At 36.6% G+C, this 23,562-nt stretch overlaps 1 protein-coding gene across 1 annotated transcript; it reads left to right on the plus strand.

Annotated features, from left to right (window-relative positions):
* Positions 1-90: 90 nt before the first annotated feature.
* LOC120626517 (cytochrome P450 4d8-like) lies at positions 91-22,582 on the plus strand. The gene is made up of 10 exons (XM_039894044.1): positions 91-202; positions 14,605-14,769; positions 15,967-16,077; positions 16,592-16,777; positions 17,044-17,240; positions 17,312-17,372; positions 19,168-19,366; positions 21,269-21,420; positions 21,744-21,923; positions 22,407-22,582. The coding sequence occupies exons 1-10, from the start codon at positions 91-93 to the stop codon at positions 22,580-22,582; spliced, it is 1,539 nt and encodes a 512-aa protein (XP_039749978.1).
* Positions 22,583-23,562: the final 980 nt, after the last annotated feature.

Below are 23,562 nucleotides of genomic sequence, written 5' to 3' on the forward strand. Positions count from 1 at the left end.
CAATCTTGTCAGCTGTATCGATTCCACATATCTATAACCTAGTAGGTATTATCGGCGCAATCTGTATGTTTGGCCGCAAACTGCCCCATTATGGGTAAGAGCGCATCAACAACACGACAGGCCAGCCTCGTGCCGGCGCGCGGTGCCTGTGTGCGTGACCGGCGTCGCGCGGCAACCATTGTCGCTACGGGTAACGAGGCAGGTAATGCGTATTCTGAGGATTTCCATTACATTTAGTCCGCCCGTTACGGATATTGGGGGTTATCTACTGATAACATTACAAGCAGTTTCCTATACGAGTATATAGTATGAACGTTTGATGAACTCAGCTGGATACCCAGCAGGGCATCGGTATTTTATAGAATTTCTCACATAGCACTGTCTAATGCCCTTGTGTCCAGCAGCTGCAGCTTTCGGCGTCTCATTTTATATCTGTTAACCTAGGGGGCCTTCAAAAACTGTGTTTTGGTAAGGCATTTCCACTTATCGACGTTGGGACATCCTTCGGTCCTCAGAGAACTGTATAAACTGTTAAACATATTGTTTTTTGCCTTTATTCGCTTTTTATATATTTTCGTAGTCACTACATAAACTAATCACGACATATGCCACTTTGAAGTATGGTAAACTCAATGAAGCCCTAAAGATGTCGGGCTCTGCTGGTAAGGTTTCATTAGGTACCTAAAGTTCGTAATGAAACAGATCTGTCCAAAGCTAAAGCCGGATCAACACTTCACATCGGAGTGTTGAGTCGTGATGTATCGGCATGCTGTGGCCGCTGTTCGAGAGAACTCGTCAATCACTGCATTATATTCTAATGAGAAGTAGGCTTAAAACGCTAATCAGTCTATGCGCGGGCTGTCGAAGCGTGACGTGCGGCCGTCCATACGCAGTGACAAATGGCTTGCCATTTAGCCCACTGCCAGGCGTGCTCACTCTAATCAAATCAATAATTTAGATACTATCATTTTAGATCTACTAAATTACCGAATGAAAGCTTATATTATTGAATGTTATGGGTAATAATATAAACGAAAATGAAGGGCTCCCGCTAAGTATTTAAAGAGTGGAAGTAACACTGCGAGACGGTGATATGAAAAGGCGAACTGCGCAAATTTTGTAATGGCCTTATTTTTACAGCAAAGCTCGTATTACACGCACGTAAACTTCAATAGGATTATTGAAGTTAACAGTAAATATTTCCAGAACAAAAAAGATAACAATGGTGCCAAGAAAAATAAACGCCTTTATTATTGGTGCATTAACAGTTTTCATAAATTTAACCTTGTTTGTTAAGCAGATGCTTGAGTGTCTGCTGGATGGCACCGATCAGGCGCGCTGCTCTAGAGGGCTCGTTACTAGCGAGCAGGTGCGGCGGGCACATTGGGACCGTGTTTAGCGATCGATGGAATTACCTATCATTTGGACTGCTATAAAAATTTAAAGACAATTCCAGAACTAAAACTCACTTACTCGAATTACAGTTCGCTGAGTGCGCAAATTCTAGTGTTCCTATCGAAAAGTGGACGGTATTTTCATTATTTTCACTACTGAGCAAGGGTCTTGTCAAGTTCCGATTAGTCGACTTCAACGCGTGAAACTTATGGAGAACTCTCAGGCATGTAGGTTTCCGCAAGTGATATTCTAATAGCTTGAATCAAAGTCGCACATTACTCGAAAAAGTTAGAGGTACGTGCCGGGAATCGAACTCAGCTTTCCGAAACGAGGGAAGCGTGATAGTCAAAATTTACGTAAAAGTATTTCGAGACGATCACGACTCCTCGATTGCGAGCGTGCGAATCTTATACAAAGAGTACTGAGTTTATCGTAGTATGCAAGCCCGTGGGCTCCTGGGATTGTCGGAGCGCATTACAAGTGAAATGGGCAAAGCTTTTAGCTCATCCATCATTCAGGCGACGCGAAGGCCGGTGAGGGAGTTAAGCCAAGCAAGTAACAGCTTAAAGACACTCAGAATAACTCGGATATTACTGCCGGCTCGATAGAGCACTCAACTGTGCTTAATTAACTCGCACTTCGAAAATAACTCGTAATATCTAATGTTAATAACAACTATGAACTAAGGAATTACTACTGACTTTATCTCGGTATTTATATGAAAATGTTTCCATACGAAGATTGCCACTTTGTGTCCGGCTATTAATTACTGTAGCCACGTGTATTACTATTGATAGTAAAAAAGAATCAAAAGATGATACGGAGGCTATTCGACGTCATTTACGGCCTGTCCGAACATGGAATTTGCCTTCGCTCAATACCTCAGCGAGTACGTTGAGTTGCCAGTCTCAATTTATATTACTCAAATGTGATGCGTGAAGTGCTAAACTCAAGCACACTCCTATTTGAAAGGTGGCTGGCGCCCAGCTGTGGGACACTAATGTGATTGTGATGGGGATAATCAACAAGTAGGCGTCGTGTAAGTAATAAACTATCGTTTGATATCTTGGATAAATCTTGGAGTTTTTAATGAACGTTAGCTAATAGAAAAGTTATAACATGGCATTAAGGATAACGTCAACGAGAAAAAGAGCTCGGGTGCGAACTATTGCTGTACCCAGGTTGCTTTTTAAATTGTTTTAAATGACGATGCGAGTTTATGACAACAAAATGAAAACCCGGCTTAGTTTGATGTGGGCGTTCTTAGACCCAACCCTACTTTAATACCTAACAACTGTAAATGTATTTTTATGTAATATAAAAAGTAAAAAAATGGCAAAGGTGGATTTTTTTACTTTTAAATAGGCAAAGGTGCCTATTTAAAAGTAAAAAATCTTTGACTCCTTGAGTCAAAGTAAAATATTTGTCCATATTTGTCTGAATATAACTCAACGAGTTCTATCTATCGAGCGCTTGGTGGATATTTATGCTATAACAGAGTTCCTATGGCTACCGACCCTTTATTGGATCAAGTCTTATACTCGTAAATTATTACAATAAAATGAAAAATTTAAGCCGAAAACGAATCCTAATTTAAAATAATAATTCAGACTGTTATTAAAACAATTCTTAAGGTAAACTCAGTAAAATCTGGTTAAATTAAAGTGCTGAGGTTAATATAGTACAACTTAATGTTCTGTTCACCTTCATCAATGTTACATTATCAATTCCCTTCGGTAACCGAAATTTATAAATTCATGGAGGATTTTACGGCCGTTTTATCGCCCAATAACTTCATCATAAACAGTTTGCGAGGCAGTTTCTAAAATATTGTTCTTTATTATTCATGAGCGGTGCGCTACCCCTGCCCCCCGTCGTTCCCTCCTCCCCCCGATACCTCTTTAAGCAAGGAGCCGGCGGTAATATATATAAACCTCACCGTCATTATACCCAGCCTATGGAAGCGCGACCATTGATCCCACTGCTGGGCACAAGGCTCAAGAGCTATTACCGTGTACATTTTCGCAAGCCACATTCGAATTAAATCCGGCCAAGGGCGAATCATACTGATGATAGAGGAGTGTTTGACACAGATAGATCTCAGCTTAATAGAAGGGTGTACAGTTCAGAAGCATCGCGAGTAAACAGCGCGATGTGAAGATTAATTAATTATTATCAGGCCTTCGTAATAACTATCAGCACAGTTTAATTACCAGACGAGCATGAAAAAACCTAAGAACAACCCAGACGAACGTAAATTAAAAAAATGTACGAATCATTCTCACCCGACGTGAATAAGCCGGTGGCTCTTCTACTACCTTCCCGTCGGCTCCGAGCGACGCTTCTATCGGATATCAATTTATTTCCATCGTATCGGACACGACGGATAACGCACTTAATTGAAAGTTTAGCGCTGACGCTGCTGTACGTCTGCGACACGCGACAGTACTGACACGAGAAGATAATATGCACTAAGTATGACATCAGATGGTAGTGACCCCCGAGAAGTAGTACTAGAAGAGCGTTTTGTGGCTAAGCTGGTCCGGGGTATATTCCAAATTAGCTGTGCCCCGCGGTTTCTTACGCGGTTGCACATTAATCCTAAATAGTTTACAACTTTTTTGCATATATTATGCACCTACCCACGTAGATTTTTTTAATAGGACTCTTAGTTTAAAACGTAAAAACTAAACTTTATTAAACTCAGGCCTTACTGTCATCGCTTCAAGCAGTATTATTGTAAAGTTGTTGCCGTTTTGCTAAATGAGTATTTTTAAAACGTCAGGGTATGACAAATATCCCATCATTTTAAGATATGTATTTATTTTGCGCTTGTAGACTACTTCATAATGGCCAATATTCTCGTAAACAGAATATATCTCTTTTACAACTCGAAAGCAAATGTCACTGTAAACAGACTGCACGGTACAAAGATATTTTATTTGTATGCATATTTCGCGACGGCGCAACCGAAAATGACCTCGCGATTTCAAAATATGTCTACAAATAAAGTGTATTATAGTGAAAGTAACTACTTATTGAGTATCATACTTAGTTATGAATATTTTAGTAGTATATTTATGTAAATGTTAAACCATTGTTATTCCAGTCATCATACAATGATGTCGTTATTCTTGAAGAAATAATAACTTTATAAAATACCGTTGCCAATACACAATTGTGCAGACACAGTGCATGTTTTATTTGCGTGTCAAAAATAAATTAATAAATGTATAATATATTATTAAATTGAAATACAAATGTGTCATGTAAGGGAAGAGCGAGATCTTCTGGCACAGGTGTTAAACTTAACAGAAGTTCTTCGCCCTATCTGCTATTGTTATATGTGAACAAAAAATATTCATTTTAATTCCAATTGTCATTATACCTTTGTCTTTATCCTTAAGAAATAACTTTTAAAGCGGATGAAATGTGTGTTAGTGATTTCGCAAATAATAAAACCGTGCCTTATAAAAAAAGGAGAAAGGTAAAAAAACCAGTCTGCCTTGTCAAGAAATGCGAAAAGTATAAAACCAGTGTGCCTTGTCAAAAAGGGCAGTCCTTGCATTACTAGCAAACAGTTCTTCACGAATATATCAGTGGGCCCCCATGCTGGCCGATATACTAAAGTTAAGTACTGAGCTGTAATATTTTATTATCAAAATTACTTTACATACAATGAATTAATCAAATTTTCATCTGTGGGTGCCATGTCTACTATCAAATTATAAATCTTCTATCTATCATCCCTATTAAAAAAAAAAACGCTTTTTAATGAATAAATATGCAATAATGTATTTAACCAAACCTAGCTTATAACCTTTTACACAATTGCTTTAAAGGTGAGGGCGTAAATGGTTGAGGACTTCTTTTGTACTTCACCATCAGCTCCTTTATTGTGGCGAGCATAAATTGTTCAACAATCGTAAACCATAATTTTTATAATTTTTATTAGTGTTTTTACCTACACTTGGAGGTATTATCAATTTCATAAATTTAAAATGCATATAAAAAATAGGTAGGTAGGAGAGCCGTACCTTAATTGGAGAAAGCGCTCAGGCCGCGATTGCCAGAGAGTAGCAGGTTCAAATCCTGTCGGTTCCGAAGTTTTTTATATGCATTTTAAATTTATAAAATCATAAACCATAATGGAATCTAAATCCAAATGTTATATCCACGTATTATTGCCTACTTCCGGCGTCCATCCGTGGACTTTATCATCAGTTACACAGAACAAAATGGTGCTTTCAAAAGAAACTTTAAAAGCAAATTACTTTAAAAATACTCAAATTTAAGTCTCGCTTGGGAAGTATACCATTTCAAGCAAAGAAATAATTTTCGAAATTAAATGAATAGCTGAAAAAAAGACCTTCGTCAGCATAGCTCTTTAAGAAAATTAAAAAAAACATAATGCAATTGTAACCACTTGAATAGGTTACAACGTTCAAAGGTAAAAAAGAAACATTAACACACAGTTGCAAGTTGTACAAATTATAGTCTTCAAATCTTGCTATCCATTTTGCCACATAATGTCGATAGTTTTTATTCACTTTTATGGACACCCAGAATTATATATGTAGTGAATAGGTATTGAGTTGGTAACTTAAATCGAGTGTGTAATTTAAAAGAGTTGCTTGGAATATTACTTTTGTTTATGGTAAGGCTCTGGCGCAGCTATTTCATAGAATTGATTGCTTTCTCGATTACAATAAAATTATTTGGATTGTGCATTATTCAATACACAAAGATTGATATTTAAGATGTGACTTTCAGAGTGACTTAATTAATAAATATCTGAATACCTTCAGTTTTAAAATATGTTATACAGTTAATTATAAACCTTAGATCTCCCGCTTCTGATTTATGTTGACCGTTTAGTGCCTACACTAGTCAATAGTAATGGTGATATAAATTTATAGAAGTCAAAATAAAAAAAAATTGCCTCATTATGAAGGCATAAATATAAATTTAATTTATAAATTGTTTCGTTTCGCTTAGAACTAAGAGTGCCAAAGTATGGAAATGCTCACATAACAAATCTAGATTTTGATTTTGCACGCAAAGCCAGTAATTTTAAACACATCTTATAATTTGTGTATTTTTACATTTGAACTGCTTCCTAACAAATTTTGATAGTACTTCCACCAAAAGGATACCTCATCGTCTATTAGCTTAAGATTGTCAATTTAGAATCATCTTTCAAGACCCACAAGCTTTAAAATGAGACCTGCATAAAAGAGTATAGCAATGTTTATAACTTATAACATTGCTTTGTTCAATCTTGACAACTATTATAGTACCTATATTTTTTATTTCTATCATTTATTATTTTTCTTTTTTTTTTAAATTATTAACAATGCTTAAGAATAAATTAAAAAACACTATTAAAAATGTATAAAAAACTTCCACCCTCCTACATTTTTACATTTTTGTACCTACATTTTTAAGGAAGTTAAAATGTTCCTTTTAATAAATCGGATTAAAAAAACAAGTAAGCCGAAGTTTAATAACTTTTTACGGAATCTAATAAAAATAATGACACAATCGGCCCGTAAACGCGCTCGTTGAGTTTGACGTGTTTTTCTGCAAACTTAAATTTGATTTATGAAAATGGAGAATTAAATGAAAGGTATTTTCCACGACGCCGGTGTCGAGTGATTCAATAAGGAGCGTCAGAAAATAAAGCAGGAATTGAGCTCGTTATAACCGATCGTTGGGTCGAGGACTACGGGGCCGCCTACCCATCTACCGACTTAATCTGAAAACGGTGGAGTAATTTTCCACAACATAGAAAGTAATAATAAGCTTGTAAAAACTAGTGGCAGCCCACGATATCTTTTATGTAACATTGTTTCTGTTTTCTGTGTTCAGTCTACTAATCCGCACTGGGCCAGCGTGGTGAACTACGGCCTTAACCCCTACTCATTGTGGGAAAGGCCCGTGCCCTGAAGTGGGCCGGTAATGGGTTGATGTGATGATGATGATTTCTGTTTTCTTGAGATGATTTTTTCCACATTATCATACAGAACTAGTTGTTGTTTCATTTCCGCAATATCAAACTTTTCCTGAAACTTCGACATACGTCAGATACGTTAAACCGTCTTTCACGGTTATTATTACAAACATGACGTTTATTTTGTGATCGTAGGTTTTAAACTCTCGCTCCTTTAAAAAACAGATACTTTTCTATACGTATATAATAGGCTACTATGGGGGCACGACGGTGAATGTTATTCTATAGCTACGATCTAATAGAAATTCCATAAGTATGCTATACAGATTAATATAAATATAAATTGTATATTTGATAATTCTAAGAGAAACCTTTCATAATCCCCGAGGATTAGGAAATTTCCCTTTATTTGTATCCGGCCTTTGTTTTGTTTTAAAGATCAAAGGAAAACGTTCAAAATTCGTTTGCTGCGGCGGCCGCAATTTGGGGGCCAAGTTACGTCGGAATTCATTTTCTTCTTTACAAATATTTTATTTGCTGGAAGTAACTGGAATAAACGTTAAATTACCATGTTGTGGTGTATCTAGACATATCAGGGCCAGCGCCCCGTCAGTGTGCTCGGGCATGGAGAAAACAACCTTGGACACAATTTGTTTAAACTCATTCGGTCAGCACATATAGAGCAGCAAAATCCGACATGTGGATGAAAGATGTGGAGTGCTCCATCTCAAGTTTGTTTCCTGTTTTGCTAACTAAATAAAAAAAATATATTAATCTTATACGAGAGCATATTTATGGAGTAATTTCTATGGGATGGTTATAAAGTTATATTTTGATAAATACACGGGCAATATTTGGATGTTGATGTTGTCCACTATAAAGGGCCTCTGTACTTACCTCTTTATGATCCCATACATATTACGCTGTGTACGCACTGTTGTTTGCTACTGTAACTTTGTACAGTGGGTTAATAATTAAACTATTTATAAGTTTAACTCTATATGTTCAAGATATTTTATAATGTTGAGTAGCATTTTAACGAATGTGCCAATTTAATTCTACTTATTGAACAGTTTTAATTCACAGCCAAAGTTCATCACTTTGTGTCGGTGGGTATTTTGATATAAATACGGGTGCATTTTCAAAACACTTTAGTCTTTTATTCAGACTCAAAGATGGTGCCTTTGTATATCACTATAGAAAATAAAAAAAAACAATAAAGCGTATCAAAACGGTAAACAATAATTATTGCTATTGTGTTCACACAGAAATTCTCTAGACATACAGACAAATAGGTGTACATATAGTCGGATGGGCAGACGAATGAATACAGAAAAAGTGCAATCTAAAATGATAAGTACCTGCATACTTAATTACCCATTTCCATTTATACTTATTAACATCGATTTGATGTGAGACCGAAAGAACATTCTTATTTACTTCTAACCTGTGTGTGATTATATGATTGGCGTGGCGGGATATAATAGCCAGAATGTTAGGTACCTCTGTAGCCACACACTAAGGTCCATGGCTATTAAGATCAGTAGGAGGAAATACCTTCTACCTTAACCACTGGTATTGTGGTGGGAGTGGTATTAAAACATGCACAAGACACACAGCTTGCCTTATTCAAAGATTTTTGAAACCTTATTAAAATTATTAGGACGGATTTCTCCAACCGCCACAAACACTTAAAATTGGCATACCTATAAAACTTGTAGTTTAATGTTCAAGGAAACAAATGACCCAAATTAAATGAGATAAACTTGCGCATTAATATGGAATGCTGCCCACTATGGATAATATTATGATGTCACGGCGGTAGACAACAAGCCAAAACACACAATGTGATCAGACAACCATCAGGGAAATATAATGAAATCGCGCTCTGTTCCGAATGATTGAAAATTGGCAAAAGCACAAAAGGTGGACAAGCAAGCCAACGGTTACGTTTGCCTACGGTAGGATCATTTATCACTGCGGTACCATTTCCCGCCCGGCCTGCCAGCCTGCCAGCCTGCGCCTGCCGCCGGTCGGCGTGCTCTGATAAAGGCCTGATAAGGGAATAGCTCGCCGATCCCGTAGATGCAAAACCTATTACCTCGGCCATTGTTGTCATTCGTTATTTGATCAAGAAGATATACAAGGCAAGCACAGCTTTCTCAATCGTTTCAGAGACATTTTATTAAACCAGATGACAGTTTTGGTAACGATCAGGCAGCACGCCGCATTCTTACTTGCACTATTGCAAGTGGGTCACCGGGCCCGCCTTGGGCGACCCGCCAAGTCACACACCTCCCACAATACGGGCACGCAGCATTTTCTGCGAAAGCTCCTTTGCAGTTTTTATATCCTCTTTGGCTATTTGCTCACTCTAATTATTCTGTACAATAATACCGTTTTTTCTTCGAACTTTCGATTATCGACCCGCATTAATTTCAAAATAACAAATTACAGTAACCTATTCTCCTTAATCTCTGTAACCATTAAATTATAAAACCTTTTGCATCTGTATCGTTAAAAATGTTAAATTTTTATTTACTTTGCCATTCACAATTGATCCGTTTGAAAATATTGGAAATAAATAATACTAATTGATTATGAGCTGGCGTATAAGTCCAGAAGTGTGGAATATATGACATATACGACCAATCCAAATTTTTATTTTAAAATTGCGGAAACTATACAGACGTCTGACGTAAGCGTTACTTTTGTCAGAAAAAAATCTGAGTACTCCCAGTCTTGCCTAAACATGTTTTACTTTAAAAAAACGTTTATTTTGGTTCGTACTGATGCAAAATAATATATGGGGGTTATCCTAGTAAGTTACTAGTGTTACTATTAGCACTTCTGGTAGACGAGGGGACATATCCGCTTTTAATATCAACTTTCAGCAACGTTCCTAAAATAAATCCTTCCCAAACACAAGTAGATACCAACAGCAATCTCCAAACCTCAAATAAAAGAATTCGCTGGGAAGCTGGTGTTTTAAAAATTTTTGGATTCTTTTTATAAGCCCGCTGCTATTGATATTCTACTCGGAGAAATATAAAATTGTTTTATGTGTGTAAAGTGAAGGCAGTTTTCCTCATCAATGTTAGATGACTTCTTCTAGATGTTATCCTAACATTTATATACATTATATAACATTTGTATACATATGGCATTATAAAACTGTCATATCCGCCTCGTTTCTTAAGTTTGCAAGACTTGAGATCTTTAGTACAATATAATACTAGCTTTTGCCCGCGTCTGTTAAAATGTTTAAAAAATCCCGTGGGAACTGTCTTTATATTCCTGGGATAACAAGTAGCCTATTTTACTTTCCGACTTTGCCTCTGTGCCAAAAATCAGGTTGATTGGTTGCTTTGTTCGGGCGTGAAGTTAAGTGAAGTGAAAATATCTTATTTTAATTGTAACATTCGATATTTAGGGGCACGACAGTAAAACTCAACTGGTAGATATTATGATTGTCAAAGTCATTCATATGCATTTTTTTTTGTGACGGACCCAACAGCACTGCTAGCATGGGCAGGAGACAAATATATCCCCGGGGAAAGGTTAAATTTTTTTTCATTTCAGTAATTATAAAGTAACCTTCTCCTATTCCATATTCCCTTACTTTAGCAGGTGGATACGTTACTTATATCCCTTGTATATAATCGGATATATATTGGATATAATCGGGGGATGTAATTTTTGTCTCTTGTCTGTGCTACACCTGCAGATAGCCTTACCTGATGGTATAGCTAGAGCAGCACTTGTTAGGGCGTGCAAGGAGTATGTTTATCAAAGTGCCGCGCAGGTTCCATGGACATGGGGCGTAGGTATTATGGGCCTGTAATTACACTGGCAACCATGCACACAGCATTGCAACAATGCTGCTTATCGCCGGTGACAAGAAGCTCTACTAGTACTTAAATTTCATAAAGAAACTATTCTTTATATAGCTAGAGAGTAAACACACATATACCTTGAATGCCCTTCCTCCGGCTGATATTAGCCGCCACCGATATGAGCCAAGCGGCGCGCGGCAACGGGCCGTGCATTTCCTAGCCAATGATCTCATTGCGCTCGATCGGGCAAAGCTTCTACTTTTAGGAGTCTGATGATTAATATTAAGTAAAAGCGATTTTTTTAAAGAAAAACAAACAACTTTGATATTAAATTTCTAAAACATCTAAAATTTAAATACATTTTTGCATAAATTAATCTTGAACTATGTTTACTATGTTTCCGTTAACCGTTGGATTAGAGAAATAACTAACAAACAAGCAATTTTGTCGTTTAAGTTACCCTTTATACAATAAAAGTACTCTTTAATTAGCTTACGTTTGATACACTTTTAACATTTTAAGAGACATCTCGAAGACGTCAACCGTTAGTTTAATGTAAAATTGTTTTCAATTTCCTTTAAACGAATTAATCATTTAATGTAGCCTAGTAAATTGCACTGCAAGTTTATTGTTACTTGTAATGTTCAAATTATTTCAGTCATATTCAAACCGGCAACTCATGGTTTTTTTGTTGATTGCACTGAGGTACCTACAGGTTATAAGGAACACTACAACACCGTGGTGTCGATAACAAACATGTGATAAAAATCATAAAGCGTGAAGAGTCGAAGGTTAGATGAAGTTAATTTTACGTGTTTTTATATTACCTTTAAAAAAAAATAACAAAGATATTATCCGGCTCAGTTTGATGATCTTCAACTCGAAATAGTTTGAACGACGAACTTTGTAATGCTTTTTTTGATTACTAACATGTCGTAAATTTGTAAATGTAAAACGATTTCTAAGCTAGTGATATCAGAAAAGTGACATGTTTATCAATCTTTTTACATTGACTTCGTTATTTAAAGTTCTCCGTAGAAACTAGAAACTAGTAACTTTTAGTAAACGCTGGCTTATATATATATATCTATATTATATATATATAAAATTCAAAATCCTGACTGACTGATAATAACCGCACAGCCTAGACCGCTGGGGTTGACACATCTCTTGATTATTTTGTGTTTTAGTATAATTGTGATAGGGAGTGAAAGGTATTTTAGTTAACTAGCGGCTCACTCCGGCTTCACATGGATGCAATGTAGATACTAGATTATGTGGGGCAGTTTGGAGTGATTATTAAAATAATTCCGTATTGCAATTATTATTTCAATCGATCTCGGAAACTTAAGCTAGTGTTTGCAATATAAGCATGACATCACATTACAAAATCTTTGAATCTATTTGCTTTTTATATATTATATATTATATGTTATGAATGTTTACTAAATTACTTCATATAAAGATTCCTCTTGAATCATTATATCTATTGCTAAAAACTTCATTTAAATTATCGCAAAGTTTAAAAGATCTAAGAGTACAAGCAGTGGGAGCGACTTCGTTTTATACAATGTAAAGATGCGAAACCCATTAACGATAGGTCATTAACGATTGACAATGTTAATTGCGAAACTTTGTGTGTCTGTTGGTTTGTTATCTACGAATATACCTTGCTTAAAACAAATATAAATTTCACAGTCCTGACCGGCTTATAGATCAATGGACAGCCTAAACCACTGGTCCTAAAATTTTGGAGGGAGTTTTTTTTATGGAGTGCAGTTATACAATAGGAAGGGATATTTTAAAAATTCCACCCCAATGTGAGTGAAATTTGAATATGAAAACAATTATAATAAAACTCTAATTGGGTGATTCCTGTCGTACATTTATAATATTTTTTTTAATTTATCAGGGGAAGCTTGAATATTATAGATAAGCTAACCTACTACGTAGGTACGCGGAAGAAGTCACAGGGGATAGTACTTAAAATTACTGTAAATGGCCGATTCTTTACCTACATTAAACTTCTGTTGTAAATTGGTCATTGTTGGAAATTTTGATAAGGGAATGAGAGGAAAGTAAAGATTTTTAATAAAAAGAATTTTAATTCAGGCCGCCACGCTTCACTTCGTGACTACTGATTCGAACCAACAACCTGGATGATTTGAGTTAGTACTCCGAGGTAAGGCATTGTATACTTTTAATCCCGAATTTTAGCACAGTTCCCTTTGGAGAGGGAATGTAAATTAAAATGTCAGTAGTAGTCAACTGTACCTAATTAATAAAAACGTATCTATAATCTGATTTCATCAATTATTATTTTGTCATAAAGGATGCTAATCACAGAATGACTATAGATTACAGATTATCTATATTTATGCTTCTAAACTAATATTATAAAGAGGAAAGTTTTTTATTTGTTTGTTTGTATCGCATAGGCTCCGAAAGCACTGGACCGATTTTAACTATTTGTTCACCAAAATAAAGCTTAACTATTTCGATGTAAAAATGGCTATAATTTATTTTCAATAACGTAACCCAAAGTAGAAAAGTTTTGCCTATAAAATTAATAACTTGGCGTGCGCCGAAAAAACTATTGGTGATACAAAAAATGTTGTAGTAGAAGTGGCGGGTAGCTATTTTATAATATTATAACATTATCAGGTAGGTACGTCTGTTTGCTTGTTAATTTACCGTGTTGCCTATGCTTGCCTAGTTAGTAATTAGGCATGGCTCACATGCAGGAGAATATACTTATTATGTTCTAAAATCAACCGAGTAACGTTCCCAGAAGTTTTACTAACCTTACGAATATTATAAATGCGAATGTGTTTTGTATGTTTGTTTGTTTTTCCTTCCTTCACGCCCTAACTAAGCAACCAATCAACTTGATTTTCTGCACACATTATTAGAAATGACGGTGAGTAAGTAATATAGGCTACTTTATCTCAGAAAAACAAACAGTTCAAATAGGACTTTTTAAAAGAACCGTAAAAAAAGTTGAACCGAGAGCTGCTAATAAATAAATAGATTCGATCGAGCAAGTGATTATTTATGATTACCGTCGTCCATTCAGATCTCCAGGACCAGAGTAGACATCAAAGAGTTGCTGGCTTTTATGGAATTTATTAACCACCATTTTTAACTCCAAATCGTAGTTTGGAGGGAACATATCTTTACATCTTAACTGTGACTCTACGGTGATGCACTGAACTCACTGTAAAGAGTCAGCTTTTACGAGTACAATACATCCGATTAGAATTTCAATTTTTTCCGTTTATTGTTAAACATATTCACCATTTTTCCTTAGTTTCAAGTGAAATATTAAAGATCAACAAGGTGTCGCATCCTGCCCATAAATGTTATAAAATTAAATCATTGCTGTTTTAGGCAATTTGCATTTTACGTAAATGTTCGCAGGAAAAATGCTGTTCCAATATTTACTTCTGGTGTTGCTCGTTTTGGTAATTGTTCAATTGAAAAAAATCCGAAAGAATTTCATGGATGTGCACAGACTGATTAAAGTGAGCTCCCCAGACATACCGGTGATTGGACACAGCTATAAGTTTATTGGAACTAACGAAGGTAAAGATATCATAATACTATTTTCACAGCACTTCACGTGATACTTTGATAAATATATTTAGACCTTCACGATGTTCGTAGTTATGATAGTTGCGCAAATTTATTATTAATTTTTATATATATAATTGAAAATCTTACCGGTTTGATTTGTAAAATTAAAACTACGTTCTTAACACACGGTTATTGATAGAAATTGATACAGTCAGTTGACTTATAAGAGTTTCGTTTGGTTTGAACTATCAATTTTGATTTTAGATCGAATGATGGCATTGGATGAGTTGTGTCGCCAAGCTTACCGAAACAAATTTGGTATGGTCAGTTTTTGGCTATTGCATCGCTTCTGTGTGAGTGAGTTAAGTTAATAAAAATCATGATATGCTTGTTTATGCTTGCTTCGAAATTCAAAATTCATTTATTTCAAGTAGGCCTACTTCATAAATACTTTTGAAACGTCAAGTATGTCTGTTTGACTCAACCACCGATTCGGAAAGCAGATTCTACCGCATAGAGCGGGCAAGAAACAGTAGTGATTCTTTTCCAACATCAACATTTACAATCATTTTTGACGTGACAACGTCTTATAATTCGATGGAGCCGGCTGCACGCACGAAAAAACATGTGCGGCGTTACCTCGTTCAGAGGCGTTCCATTCAAGGCTTGAAGTGCAAGCGAGAGCGCGGAACGAACGACAAAGAGGCACAGTCGGCCTCCGCGTTCGTCATCTGTCTCTCTCCTACTTGAGTGAGCGATGCGTCCGCGTGGACAACTTCTATACAATAATACATTTACATGTTTTCGGCAAGGATGAAGTGCAGTGAAAAGTGGATGTGGTGTCAATTGTTTATAGCAACGATAATATCTATCAAACAAATAAAATTAAAATTTTCTTTTGAAAAATGCCACCATTCCATCAGTATTTTCTTCCGACGTTGTCACGTTCAACTATCGTCAGTAAGCCGACTGTACAGACTACCAATTTTTTTATCTTTTGGGAGATGAGAGCGTAGCTGGCTGCTTCCAATCTACCTTGTCATTAAGGAACTCAGCAAATGTATAGTAACCTCGCTGTATTAGATATTAGATGTGTTTTTACACATTTTTTAAATGTATGCCTTTGTAGGTCCAGAATTACCTTAGGAATCATGTTGTTAAAGCGTATACTTTTTAATAAACAACTAATCCACAAGAAAATTCCAGATATAGCCGATCCTGTATCAGCAACTGTAGTATTAAAGAGCTGTTTAGACAAAAGGCCCATTTCATTATTAGCGCGTCATCTTGTTGGTAACGGATCCGTGTTTGGAGATGGTAAGCTTACAAAATTATTGAAAATATCCTGGATTAATAATTCGCCGTTCTTAGAGCTAAAATTCAATCTACCCTCTAGATTATCGCGCACCATGATTACACCATCAACTTCTTGTCTTCAGTGTGCCGCGCGATGTTTGGATTATCAGAGGTCTCAGTTTATTCTTCATCTATTCCGTGCACATTAAGCCATCGATCGGTTAGTATCTTATAACTCTGCAAACCGGAGCAGAATGTCGGAGCAGAATACTAGCATCTGCTTAGTCTTAGCTTTCTCCTGTGAAAGAGAACACCTATGTCTGGTGTCACATTAATTGATGATAATGATAGTACAGTACTATAAGCATGAACATAATTGCGTATAAACTTACGCCAACGGTTTAGAAAAAAACAATCGTTCTCTATTCAGAGCCGCGGCATCAAAAATACAAGTTGCCTAGATGCCGACCTTCAAAAGATGATGCCACTTAAAGAAGAAGATAAGCTAGACACTTAAACACGTATGTATTTTCAGAAGAAATATGGCGACTTCGTCGAAAAATCTTCATGCCGATATTCGCTCCAAAGTATTATGAAGAATTTGTACACGTGTTTGAACGAAACAATAAGATAATGATCGAAGAGCTGGCTTCCGTTGTTAACAAAGGAGACTTCTCAATATGGGGATACTTCAGTTCCTACGCATTTGACTCTGCTCTTGGTATGTTATATTCTGATTTATAATTATTTAATGCTTCAGTTGTTAAATCGCTATTCATCTTTAATAACAAGATGCTGGGTTCTATATCCGCGTCAGGAAAAATCAGTAAATAATTCGACGTTGCATACTTTTTCAATAAAATACCACAGTTTTTTTCCCTTAGCTTTATGAATTAAAGAAATCATTGAACAAATAATTTTTATCAAAATCATAATTATTTTCGTCATTATTATATTTATCGTATAAAAAATAAATGAACTTTCCAGAAATGACTTTCGGTGAAAATATAAATGCCCAGAAGAATGGGAGCCACCCTTTTCTTGAAGCATTTCAAGATTATTTTAAGAACGTCGCGGCGCGTATCTGCCAGCCTTGGCTGTACAGCAACGCGGTGTACAGCCTGCTGCCAGTGGCCGCCCGCCAGAGCAGCAACAAGAAAATCATTTGGGATTACGTTGAAACCGTGAATATCATTTATATTACTTACTATAATTGTGATATGTCACTATTTCTAAAGAAAAATTTTTGTTTCAGTTAATCCATAAAAAGAAAACCGCGTTTAATAAAGAGAAGCTCCAAGATGAAGCAAACAATTGTAAGTATCTTTTGTGTTTTCGAATAAATAAAAAAACCGCTTCTAAATATAGGAACATTTACACGCACTTACATGAACACGTCATACGTCGAACGTGTGTATCAACCTAAGTCGTAGGTGTTAATGGACTCAATCACGGCCTTCAGACCGGAACACGGTAATGCTGCTTGGCGGCAGAAATAAATAAATCATCTGCGGATACCAGTCATTTTTTAGAGAAAAAATTTTATCAGGCTAAGTAAATATCTTAGACAGTTAGGCTATGAGAATTTATTTCATTTTGTTTCACGAAAAGCTCACGTAAATTTCGTTCAAATTGAATTCGTAAAAAAGTATTTGAAAAGGGCGCAATTTAGGCGGAAAGAGATAGGCACAATTTTTCCATGGATACAATCGGAACAGATAGAAGTTTGAAGAAAAATAAATTAACGCTTATGAAGTATAAGAACGACTGCCCAATTTGACGTTTTTATAACCCGATTCCCAGAGTTTTTTACCTACCAATTCATACGTTTAAACATTGTGTGACATTTATTGCAGCGAGGTAACTATACAATTGATAAATTATTTAATGACAAAGTTGCTTGGAATTTCCCCTATCCGCTGCTTTCTCTCGTAAAATCAATTAAGATTTTGAAAAAGAGCAACTGCTGTTTGTTTGCTGTTGCTGCTGTTTGTTTGTTTGTTTTGAGTCAACTCAACACGAGACTGCAATAAATAACAGTTTATCGGATATAGTAAAATGGTTAGGTGATAATACTCTAAAGCTAAACTTCAACAAAACAACGGTTATGACATTACAAAATATACGCCGTAAAACTTCATATAATTTAAAAATTAACTATTTAGGTAAAAAAATTTAAGTAACGCACTCAACTAAATTTTTAGGCTTAAAAATTGACGAAAACCTTACCTGGAAGTCACACGCTGAATATGTTTGCTCAAGACTTAATCAATTTTCCTATTCACTATACATGTTGTCCAAAAAGGTTGACCAGAAAACATTACTAGTAGCATATCATGCCCAAGTAGTTTCAATTCTTAGGTATGGCATAGTTTTTTGGGGAAACGCAACAAATATTAACAGTGTGTTTGTTGCGCAGAAAAGGTGCATAAGAGCGATATGCGGAATCAAAAAAAGAGAAAGCTGCAAGCCATTCTTCAAGAAACTTAATATTCTCACTGTCCCATCCTTATACATATTTGAACTTGCATTATTTCTAAGAAACAATGAGAATTTATTTGAGCGGCATAAACGAGAACGCTGTAGGGATAAGTTTAGGTTTCCCCCTCACAAAACCGCGTTCTTTAACAAAAGTGTCTGTGTGATGGCTATACAAATATATAATAAGTTACCAAAGATCGTAAGGGAAAACAATTTAATTAATTTTAAAAAAGAGTGTTTTAAATTTTTAGTTAACAATACATTTTATAATATTAATGAATTTTATAATTAGTTTAAATATGACATTTAATGTACTAGTTCTAAATAATTAACTTTAGTCTGTAAAATATAATACCTACACTGTAATTGTTGCACGCCCAAAGAGGCAATATACATTGGGACTTCATACTTATAATTCTATCCAACCTGACCTGTAATATGCAATAAATGAATTTGAATTAGAATTTGCTGCTTTCTTGCCAGCTTAAAAATTTTCTCAATGGAACCGGCCTTCCGAACCAGTGACAGAGTAACTACACACGGACACACTTGACATTTCAAAAGTGTTTATATTAGGCCTACTTGAAATAAAAGAATTTTGAATTTTGAATAAGGCTACTGTGCTTTCAGACGGCGAGCGGGAGCAGAGAACGTTTCTGGAGCTGCTGGTGGAGTCGTCGCGCGGCGCGGGCGGCTACTCCGCCGCGGAGCTGCGCGAGGAGACGCTGGTGCTGGCGCTGGCGGCCGCCGACACCAGCGCCGCCGCCGCCTGCTTTGCGGCCGTGCTGCTGGCGCACTGCCCGCGCGCGCAGCGGCGGTTGCGCCAAGAGTGAGTACCACCCCTCCACTCTGCGATGCTCCCTTTGCCAGCCCATGCCCACAACAATCTGTAAAAACTCTATCATAATATTCAATTGTGTATTTGACAGCGGTTATGGTCTTCAAAGGTTTATACCATACCTGTCTTTCTGTTTGTCTGATAATTCCCCGGGCTCAAAAGAAGAAACCGATGGACACCAGGGGGCAGAAACCCAGTGATTTCCCGAACCCTGAATGCTACACCTGTATTAAATGTTATCTAAAATATTTATAGGGGGTCTTGAGATTTGCCTTGGGAGAGCTTTGTGCATTGAAAACGTGGAGTGAATTTTGTATGTATAACCTAATGTTACTTTCTTGGGGTCCTTGAGCCGGCAACAAATTATTTCATTATTAATGTTCATTCCAAATGCACTAATATTCAAATTATTATAAGAACACGTTCGCGTACACAAACAAAAATCTTTATATTAAGATTGCAAACCGAAGCACTAAAAAGGGGTTTATGGGCTATATTTCGCTAATCTCTCTCAACTCAACACGACCCAAGACCACACGCATTCCTCATGCATTCCTTGCCATGTTGCCACAGAAAACGCGCACCAGCTAATGAGCAGACAAAACATCAGTGCCAGAATAATGAGTATAAAATGAAGTGGACGTAGTGGAACAATCCCCCGTTCACGAATGTAACTCTAGCGTAACCGCGCCTAGGATGACACAGCTCGTTGCAAGACCAAATTTCCAACCATGACTTTAGCTAGTTATCTCGTCGGACCCGTATGTCAAATGAATGATGCGCTCTCGACGCCAACACCAAACTTACTAAAACAAGCTCGCTCGCGACCTCGACGGCCGATTGGCGCAGTTTGCAGCGACCCTGCTTTCTGAGTCCAAGGCCGTGGGTTCGATTCCCTGGAACTACTGGAAAATGTTTGTTTGATGAGCATGAATGTTTTTCAGTGTCTGGGTGTTAATATTTATATTCAAAGTATTTATGTATATTATTTATAAAAAATATTCATCAGTCATCTTAGTACCAATAACACAAGCTACGCTTTATTTGGGGCTAGATGGCGGTGTGTGTATTGTCGTAGTATATATATTTATATTATTTATTATTTTACCTTAGGGGGCTTAGATTTGTCAGTCAGAAACTAGTAAATCGTGTGCAAAGCAGCACGCGGGCTGACCATTCAAAAGTGACCTGAAGACAATACCCTAAATTCATTAGGATCGGGCGAAAGAGGCCAGGGAGGCCTAGAATTGAGGACTTCCTTAACCTTACAAAACACTCTTCAAATTTCGAAATAGTTTAAATGATGACGTGGTAGACCGTCGTTACATCCTTCACAACGGCTTCAAGCGGTATACCACCTCAACGAGGACAAGCGGGCAGACCGAATCTCTAGCTCGTCCCGAATAATACGTTTGGCCGTTACAATCCTAAAATTCCCGCTGAACATGTCACCACGTGCGAAGTGCTATTCATCTACGTGTTTGATTAGTACCACTTTGTTTCCTGCCACGTACGACCTAAATGCCTTCAAGGCAAGAGTGCAAAAGCAATAGAATATATTCTAGGCAAGTGCGGCCCAACTGAGACCTTATCATTGCTTTTGCTCATGCATGATTATCTTTGTAACTGTCAAGAATAAAAAAATAATTTTGACTATCCGCTAATTTATGAGCCCGGGGCAGATTGTGTGACCAGCTGGGGCTTGGTCAAGAACATAGATAAAAGCGTATTTTTATGTGCTAAAGAATTTTTGATTTTATTTGATAGGTGTGGACATGGAATAGCTGGTACCCAAACTTTCGGCAGAATATTGTTCATTTTATATAAATTGTATTTTATTCAGACTCCTTATTTTTTTTGTATCTTTCTTTAGTGTATTTTTGCATATTTCAGAGTAGAAGAACTGTTGGGGGATTCAAAAAGATCAGTGTCAGTAGGCGATTTAGCACAACTGAAATACTTAGACGCTGTCGTGAAAGAGTTTCTTCGTCTTTACCCCCCCGTGCCGGTCACAGTAAGACAATGCAATACAGATTTACAACTACGTGAGTTCGTATTTTGATATATAGTATTAATGAAATAAAAGTTCAAAAAGTAAAACCCGTCTACCCGGAAATGTCGTTTATTTAGATAACTAAAACTGGCCATTTATTAGATAAAGGTTCTCAAGTTTTGATATACTTATCAATATCTATTTGCGTTCAGCTGTTTCTTAGTCCATTTGTAAGTCTGTGAGAAGAATCGAATAGTCTTGTTTTAGAATTGGAATATTATTTTATTAATAGAAGCCTGTGATTAGTGTCACATTAATATGCACAAGTCATTGTATTTTTATTTCAACGTTTCTGTTTATTTTTCCTTAACGTAGCTTCTGGCATAACCCTGCCAGAAGGTTGCCAAGTCATCTGTAACATCTGGGGCATACACCGCAACCCCCACTGCTGGGGCGCGGACGCGGACGAGTTCCGGCCGGAGCGCTTCTTGTCCGCGACGCCGCAGCAGCTGGCCGCGTTCATGCCGTTCAGCCATGGACCTCGGAATTGCGCTGGTGAGAGCAGAAATATTCAATTGGTGGGAAATGGGAACTTCTGAGAGTCCACCATACCACGTTTACCGCCAAATATATTATTAAACGTATTTCTCCATTTAGTGCTGGTCGTCGTAACAACATCTTCTTATAATCAAGCGCAGCATTGATATCAACATATTATGTATCTAACGTTTAACGAACAGATACCGGTCCACCCATTTTTATAGTACCTACAAGACGGTAATATGTTTAAAAGCGCTTAACTTTATATGATTTTATATTTTTTTAGGATCGTTTCTTCATGGCGAGATTGTATCTCTGGTTTGGTACCAGCCTGAAATCTGAACCGTCGAATTAACCAATGTACCATCTGATTTCTCGTACACTGTCTGAAATGCGCTGCAATGTATTTGAATGGCTTTTGCATTGGCTTTTTACTTGCCATCTAGGCACAACTCATTTTATGGTTAACATGCCTGGACATTGCTGATCTGTGCGCAGGCGCGCGGCTGGCCATGGCGTCACTAAAGCTCTCCGTGGCGGAGCTGACGCGGCGCTACCAGCTCGCGCCGGCGGCGAGCTACGAGTACAGCAAGCTGAAGCCTTTGAGAGTTACTTTTGACATTGTGTTGAAACACGTACATAACTTTGAAGTACAGTTGCAGAATCGATGTTGACTGAATTAATATCTAGGATGTTTTAAATGCATTTTTAATAAAACAAATAATGCAAAAAAACTCATAATATATTTTTAATTGCCTTTCATTTTACAATACTGACTGTAATGTTTTTAATGCTACTTACACTGAACTCTTTACGTAGAGTTCCTTAATTACCTTTCATCTGTGCCACAGGTTGTCCTAGCTCAGACTAGGGACTGGGACGATAATGGGTTGATATTTTTACGGGGTGTACGAAACGTTAAATTGATGTGCTGGATATGGTTGGTAGGGTAGTAAGTAGCCACGGGCGAAGCCTTCCACGACCAGACGAGAGAATATTCACAAAATTATAAATTCACAAATTGCATCTGCTTGGGATCTAATCCAAGACCTACGCCAGAAAGTTCGATTTTTTTTTGTTGTTTTTTTTTTGTATCCAAGCTGCCGCAAAAACAAACAAAAAGCAAACAAACAAAACAAAAAAAAAGTGGTGCGTTAAGTTGGTTGCATTCAAGGGCAAAATCAAACGGAGGCAATATTTGTATGTGTTCACAACAAATAAAATAAATAATTGAATTGTTCTCTGTTTTGTGCAACAAAAAGAGTTATAAATGCGAAAGTCTATTTGTTGGTTTAACCTTTAATCACGCAACTTGTGGCATGATGTTTTGCATGATTATTTTTAACGCCTTCATGTTTAAATCCTATTCGATTTTTTATCAAATAAGTAAGAGAAAATATAGATTTATAAATTATTAGTATCCCAAAAATCGCAAAAATCGTCTTTAAGCAGTAGAAATTTTTACTCAATGCAAAAATTTCTATGCTCGTATGCTCGTCTTACTTATGGTTCATTGGCATTGTGAATAATGTGTATGTTTAATATTTGTCTACCGAAACTTTTAATAAAATTGGTAAATGTATGATTCTTGTACATTAAACAAATGTTAAAAATCTTGATTATTTTTTCAATATAGGCTGGCGCACTTTACGCC

The sequence above is a fragment of the Pararge aegeria genome, chromosome 9 (genome assembly GCF_905163445.1).
Source record: "Pararge aegeria chromosome 9, ilParAegt1.1, whole genome shotgun sequence".
NCBI lineage: Eukaryota > Metazoa > Arthropoda > Insecta > Lepidoptera > Nymphalidae > Pararge > Pararge aegeria.